The sequence below is a fragment of the Paroedura picta genome, chromosome 8 (assembly GCF_049243985.1).
Source record: "Paroedura picta isolate Pp20150507F chromosome 8, Ppicta_v3.0, whole genome shotgun sequence".
In the NCBI taxonomy this organism is placed as follows: Eukaryota; Metazoa; Chordata; class Lepidosauria; order Squamata; family Gekkonidae; genus Paroedura; species Paroedura picta.
Window position 1 is genome coordinate 30,571,710 of NC_135376.1, and position 7,027 is coordinate 30,578,736.

The following is a 7,027-nucleotide window of genomic DNA, read 5'->3' on the forward strand; positions in this document are numbered from 1 at the left end:
ATCTGGAGGTTCCCCACAGTCATCATTGCTAGCAGCCATTCATAAGCTTATCCTCTATGGATCTATCTAATCCCCTTTTCAAACTGTGGTCATCACTACATCCTCTGGCAGTGAATTCCACATTTTCATCACTCTCTATGTAAAGTACTATTCTGCGTAGAAAAGTGAGCTGTCAGTCCTGTCATAAATCCACAGCAATTATGTACCGGTTGATGACGGATATCAGGTGTTAAAGCATAAAGTAATTTAATTGATATTGGTAAAAATTACAGCCTGAAACAATTAGTGCAAAAACAGCCAGTTAAAATGTATAAAGGGTGGGTCCTGTAAAGGCGTACTGTTCATTTTCGTAAAGGCTCACTGGCATGCACGATTGCCTAGAGACTGTTTAGGGGAGAGAGGTTTCGCTATTCGGGACAACCTAAGAGGAAGGATGCGCATTCAAATGGCCCTGTGGAGTCACCACAGAAGATAAAGATCCCCATCAAGCTCCCTGACCGCCGAGCTTGCCGCTCTCCCCGCGGCCGAAATGAGATCAGCGGCTGGCTGCTGTCGGGAAGTGATCCGGGAGCCGGCGCTGGGCTGCCTGACGAGAGGAGGAACCCCGCATGACATCATCCGCCAGCGGAAAAGGCTCCTCCGAGTGATGCTGCCACGGCGGGGAGCGCAGTGACGGGCTCGAGGAGACCCGCCGGAGGGGTGTGGAGGCGGCATCGAGCGAGCCAAGCACGCTCTCCTGCGGCCCGCTGCTCCCGCCAGGCCCAGCGCCGCGCCAGAAGGGGAGAGAGGGCAGGCGAGCGCCCCCCCCCCCCCGCCTGCAGCGCCAGCCGCGGGGCGTGGAGGGAAGGCATCTTCCGCGGCAGGGATGTTGCCATGGCCGAGCAGAAGGAGCAGCCCAGCTACGGCGGCAGCCTAGAGGCCGCGGAGCAAGCGGCCGAGGCGATGGCCGGGGCCGAAGAGGAGCCCGCCAAGGAGGAGCCGGAAGGCGGCGAGAGGGAGCGGGAGAGGGAGGCGGCCGCCGGCGCCGCGGTCGGCCCCCTGGCCGAGTCGAGCAGCTGGGAGGAGCACGAGTGCCGCATCTGCTACAACCGCTTCGACCTGGGCCGCCGCGCGCCCAAGCTGCTCGAGTGCCTGCACACCTTCTGCCAGGAGTGCCTGGCGCAGCTGCATGTGCGCGCCGCCCTGGCCGCCCAGAGCGGGAGAAGGGGCGCGGGGGAGGGCGGCGGCGGCCCGGGCGACGCCGCCGCCATCACGTGCCCGCTGTGCAGGCACCGCACGGCCCTGCCGGACTGCCGGGTGCACAGCCTGCCGCTCAACACCAAGCTGGTGGACCACATCTCCCTGCGCGCCGCCTGGAGCGCCCTCGCCGGAAGCCAGCGCCAGGCGCTCCTGCTGCTGCCCGTGCCCAGGCCGGCCCCGGCCCCGGCCCCAGCCCCGACCCCGGCCCGCCCGCCGTCGGAGCGCAGCAGCCAGGGAGCCACGCCGTCCTCGTCCGCCGACGGCTCCCGGAGCGCCCTCGCCCGCCAGTGCTCCGGAGGCCTGGGCGGCGGCAGCGGCAGCGGCTGCAGCTGCTCCTCCGCCGGCGACCCGAGCTGGAGGCGGAAGGCGGTGAACCTGGGCTGCTTGTGCGTCGTCTTCTGCGTGCTCTCCATGCTCCTGCTTTTCTTCGCCTGGATGAACTGGCTGACGGGCTCCATCTTCATCGGCGTCGCCGTCCTCCTCCTCTTCGTCTCCACCGTGCCTTTTGCCAGGCACGGCTTCCGAAACAGGACCGGCGCCGGAGCGGCGGTGGCCTTGCTGGCGCCCGCGGGAGCCAACGGCCCTGGAGGGGGGGCCGCCGCCGCCGCCGCCTGTAATGGCTCTCCTCGAAGCAGGCCGGCGGCGGACCGGAGAACCCGCCCCTAAAGCCGCGCGGGGTGGCCCGCACATTTCTCGCATTTCTTGCCAGGGCTCCTGCGCAGGGAGGCTCGTCCGGTGGCTTCACGTATATTGTTGATGTCGTTTGCTACAAAGGCTGAGGAGCCCGGCAGGGAAACAAGTTGGCAACCAACTGTTGCCACTGCTAAAGCCTTCCGCCAGCGTCTAGCGAAGGCCTTACAGAGAGTTTTGCCTTTTCCCTTGGGAGGGCTCCTGTGTCTTGGATCTGTGCATGAGGCTGGGGAGGGGGGCGTTGCTCAGTGATGGGGCGGCTGCCTTGCATGCAGGCCATATTCCCATTCATAGAATCCTAGCAGGGTTGGGAGATCTATGTTGGAGAGCTGTAGCCAGTACTGGCCTAGATGGGACAGTGCTCTGAATGGACAGAGGCAGGCCTTTCAGCTTGTCGATCAAATGGAAAAAAGCCTTAGATGGCTGGGATGGGAGTGCGGCCCACGCCCATTGTCTTGCTGAATTAAAGATGGTTCGGAAGGACAGGTGCTAGGCCAGTTACCTTACTTGCAGGGTTGATAGTAAATCAGCTCTGACACCATTTCACAGTGCCAAGATTCAGCCCAAGAATGTGCAGGTGTGAATGTGCTCTGAGCATGTGAAGAGTGCCGTTTGTCAGCAGTGCATTAGGACAAGTTCTCCAGATGGCTGAGGCTATGGAGCAGAGAGAGGGCAAGTTCAATGCACAGAATCTAGAAAGTTTGTGCCACTTTCATGGCCCCTACAGTGGTGTGCACGAGGTTAAAGAGTACATGGAATACACCCCACTTCTCCAAGTATGTTGAATAGTTTGTGGGGGGGGGAGAATAAACCACATAGGGAATTTCTGTTATTTATTTTTGCTGTTGGAAGACTGGGGAGTTGTTATGACTGTTATAAGCAGAAGAGAGGAGAATGCTGCAAGCTGCTTTGAGTTCCCATGGGAGAAAAGCAGCATACATATGAATTAAATAATAAATTAAATAAACATGGAATGTACCATTTAAAACAGGCACCCCTGCAGAATCCTCATTTGATATTACATTCCCTTATTGATAGGTTTTGTCAATGAGGAAAGTGGATTAGGCTGTAGTTGGAGCAGCATGCAAGAGATTCAAACTTTGCTATTGCAAAGGTTCCCTTTTTCAGTTTATATTCAAGGCAGATCAGTCTAGAAGGTATTATGAAGATGCACATCAGTGGCTAAGAGCTTCCACTATGACATAAGAAGTGGCCCTTTTAAACACCTGATGACTGACTTTTAAACAATCCATGCCTAAACCTAACATGATTTTTATAGATTGTAAGTAAAAATGTCTGGTAAAAGTGAAGGAAGTGAATTGGTGTTATGACACATCCTTCTGCTAGGTGGGTAGGACCATTTTCTCTGACAGTGGGGCCAAATAAATAAAACAGGGCCTAGCGTTGGAGGCTTTTTAGTCCTTAGCTGCTACACTGTTTTTGGTATCTGACCTAGTTTTTTTAAAACAAGTTGTCTTAATTTTTCATGTTTTTAAGAAAGAGTGACAGCCTCAGAAGTTTTGTTATTGTTTGTGAGTTTGTTGGGGGGATGTTTATTGTTTTTACAAATTGTAGCTGCAAAGGCTGTGATTTAAAGGGGCACTGCCGGAGATGAGCTATTGGTCTTTCCCATCCTATCTCTTCTACATAGCCCCAATGGATTAAGCTTAATTAATTAGCATGGTGAGACAAAGGTATCAGGGAAAACCTTAAAGATCCTCTGCTCTTATTGCTGGTCTGCCCCTTTAAGCTGTAGTCTCTGTGACTGCAAGTTGTACGTATGTGTGGGGAGAATATTTGGACAGAACTCAGGAAACTACGTGTAGTTCTACCCCAAGATCTAATTATCATAGGAAGAGGTCAACTTGATTCTGGGTGATACCATCACTCCAGCTGGACTCCCATAAGACTTGAATGTCCTTCCACACATACAAATAGTTCTGTGAATATGGGAAACTAGCAACCCGGGAAAAGACTTCATCCTATTCTTGTCTCTTCCATCTAGAAGAAAATATAAGTCCAATACCATCTTTAAAAACCTGCAAAATTTTCCAGGGTCCATAAGCCAAGCTCACTTGATTGTTCAGCCAGCTCAATAACACTTGATATGCAAGTACTGTTGCAGATGCAATTAAAAATGCAAATCAGGGGGTGGGAGGGATGTTGCAAAGAAGAGCCAGTTAGGTACAAAGCAAATTACAGAAATTAATTTTTTACACTTTCTACTTCTGTGCCTATCTCCTAGCTCTAATCAAACTGATAACATTTTGCATTGTATCCTTGCAGCTTCATGTACCCCTCCCACCGTCTGACCTGGATAAAAGACCTGGTGGACATTAATTTTCATTCATATATGACCAAGTGAGCTTTAACTCATGAAACACTTGAAAAATTTGTTGGTCTTCAAGGTCCTGCTGAACTCAAAGATTGTTGTACTACTACAGCCTGACATGGTGATCCACCCAAATTTCCCATGTAGTTAGTTTTCCATGTGCAGGATACTTTTCTCTAATGGAGGAATATTCCATCATGTCAGTCTCCCCCTGCAGTCTGAAGTGGTATTGCCCAAGCACCTGTTGATTTTTTGATTTGCTTCATGTGAGGTCAAAGATTGCTGTGGCAATGGGGTGCAATTGACCTCCATTAAAATCAGCAAAACCTCTGTTAACTCTGTTGAATTGCATCTATTGCATAAAAGCAACTCCTGAGAAACAGCAATTGATAGAGAAAAATACAAAATAGTACTAAAAGTAGCTAGTCTACATGTAGAGCCGTTCAGGAGGTAAATCTGGTAGTTTATGGAAGAATTCCCCTTCATATTAAAGATGCTGGAATTTTCTCATAAATTAAAAATAAGCCATCCTTCATATTTGACTGTTAGGCACTAGGCTATATACACTCTCTTTTTTAATGCACTCTTTTGTCTTGCTCTGCAGGAATCAAAGTTAAATGTGAAAAGTGTTGTGGCTGGCAGTAACTCCAGTATGGAACATAACTAGTTTGTTGTTTCAATTTCATGCCCAGTGAAATCACAATATTAATGGAATTTTGTACTGTGTGTTCAAAAGCATGACTACGTAACCTCCTTTCTTGAGGGACTGCTCTGAACTTTTCCCAACATGCACTAGAGGTACAGCAAGTTAAAAAAATTTCCAGTCCTGCAGGAGCAAAAGGTTAGTTTATCATAGATAAACAATTTAAAGTGGGGAGACTCTTCTGGATTGAGATGCTATTGGTATCAAGTAAAATTTTAGCTGAGAAATGCCATGGCAGTTGTCTTTTGTTTAAAGTTTTATATTGTGAAAGGAATTGGGCTAACATCTCTGCCCCAAAGAGATCCATGTCTTCATTTATGAATGAATATAATCTGGACTGGGAATTCTGGAGTAAATCCAATTTGCCTCTTAATGCATATTTGAGTTGGGATGCAGTTTGTTGGCACTGTGTTGCTTTGAGTGGATCTGTGTTGTGACATGTGTCCCCATCCCACATATTCATGCAACTAGTTGTGCGTTCCATCTCCTGTTTGCATGGGACAAGAGCTGGAACAAGGCCTTTGGCTTTCAGCTGTATAGTAACAGTGAAACTCAACAGCTTTACTCACCCATTTGCTTAACAGTGAAATATGTCAAGCAATCATTCTATGTTTTTAGTTTATATATGCAAGCTGGTGAAACCCTTTTTGTATTTTTCAGACTTGGATTTTAAATTGTTCTCTCTTTCATATGCAATGAGTGTAATTTTTTAAATGTCACAATTGATTGTTCAGCCTGCTAAATAACACTTAATAAGCAAGTACTGTTGATGTTGCAAGATATTTCAATAGGGTACCTTGAAAAAATGTTTTTCTAAAATTATTATCAGGAATGAAAGACAACAATATATGAGCTTTGAGCAAGTTACGTTTATGTGTGTCTATGGGCATATTCCTGAGCAAGTGATCAGAAGAGATTGCTTGATTCCTCCCTGTCCCGTTGAACAGGAGTATATAAAACTGCAAGGCCCATATTCTCCTGGTGCTGTCATTATTCTCAACTACCCAACAATACTTTAACACTTGGACCTTGTATTGGTGCTTTCTCAATATGTAGCCATGGTGTGGGAAAAGATGTGGGCAAACGAACTAGATTAAAAAAGAAGAAGAAGAAGCAACAGAGTAATGATTCTCCAGAGCAGGGGTAGTCAAACTGCGGCCTTCCAGATGTCCATGGACTACAATTCCCATGAGCCCCTGCCAGCATTTGCTGGCAGGGGCTCATGGGAATTGTAGTCCATGGACATCTGGAGGGCCGCAGTTTGACCACCCCTGCTCCAGAGCACTGCAACTCAAGGCATTATATGGGTTTCCATGAGTTACAAAGCCATGCGGAGCTGTGTATGCCTCAGTTGGGAAAGACGGTATTCTGGATTTGTGCCCAAGCTCTGTACAGATAAGTACTGCCATTGATCCCTTAAGACATTCACAGAGTTCCACTCATCCTCTCTCCATCCTTTAACAGCTATCCAATCAGCCCCAAGTTATAAGCTTATAAGGATCCACGAGGTGAAGGGATAACTCTATGGAATTACACTAGAAGAGATGGATGATGTGCAGTTGTAAGGGACAGTCAGTGATAACTATATTTATATACAAGATCTAGCCACATACTAATAAACATCTTTGCAGACAGGCTTCCATTAACACTAAAATGACTAACTGGAAAAAACGTAACACTATCAAATCCAACAGAACAAACACCTTTAAGACCAAGAAAGTTTTATTCAAGGTGTATACACTTTTATATGCATGCATATTTCTTCAGTCGTGTCCAAGTTTTGGCAATCCTACAACTCAACTGTTGCCACATTTTTTTTTATCTTGCTCCACTTCTTTTAATTGAATAATGCTCTGGCCAGCGTCCATTTTCTTCAGACACAGTGGAACAAAACTTTTTCAGTCATTACACATGGATTGAAAGAGAGTGAGTTAGTTGCCAGGAAGGACTAGCTAAAGTCAAGAGGCATAATTAACAGGGCCATTACAGGTGAGATTGGATTAAGACAGTTAGTAAGAACTATTAATAGCAGTAATTAGTATACAAGTACATTAGTTAACAGA

At 47.9% G+C, this 7,027-nt stretch overlaps 1 protein-coding gene across 1 annotated transcript; it reads left to right on the top strand.

The window, feature by feature from the left end:
* Positions 1 to 431: 431 nt before the first annotated feature.
* Positions 432 to 6,074, top strand: RNF228 (ring finger protein 228). The gene has a single exon (XM_077348923.1). The coding sequence runs from the start codon at positions 874 to 876 to the stop codon at positions 1,903 to 1,905; it is 1,032 nt and encodes a 343-aa protein (XP_077205038.1). The 5' UTR covers positions 432 to 873; the 3' UTR covers positions 1,906 to 6,074.
* Positions 6,075 to 7,027: the final 953 nt, after the last annotated feature.

Excerpts from the sequence above, each read along its gene's own strand:
- RNF228 (XM_077348923.1), top strand. The coding sequence starts at position 874 with ATGGCCGAGCAGAAGGAGCAGCCCAGCTACGGCGGCAGCCTAGAGGCC.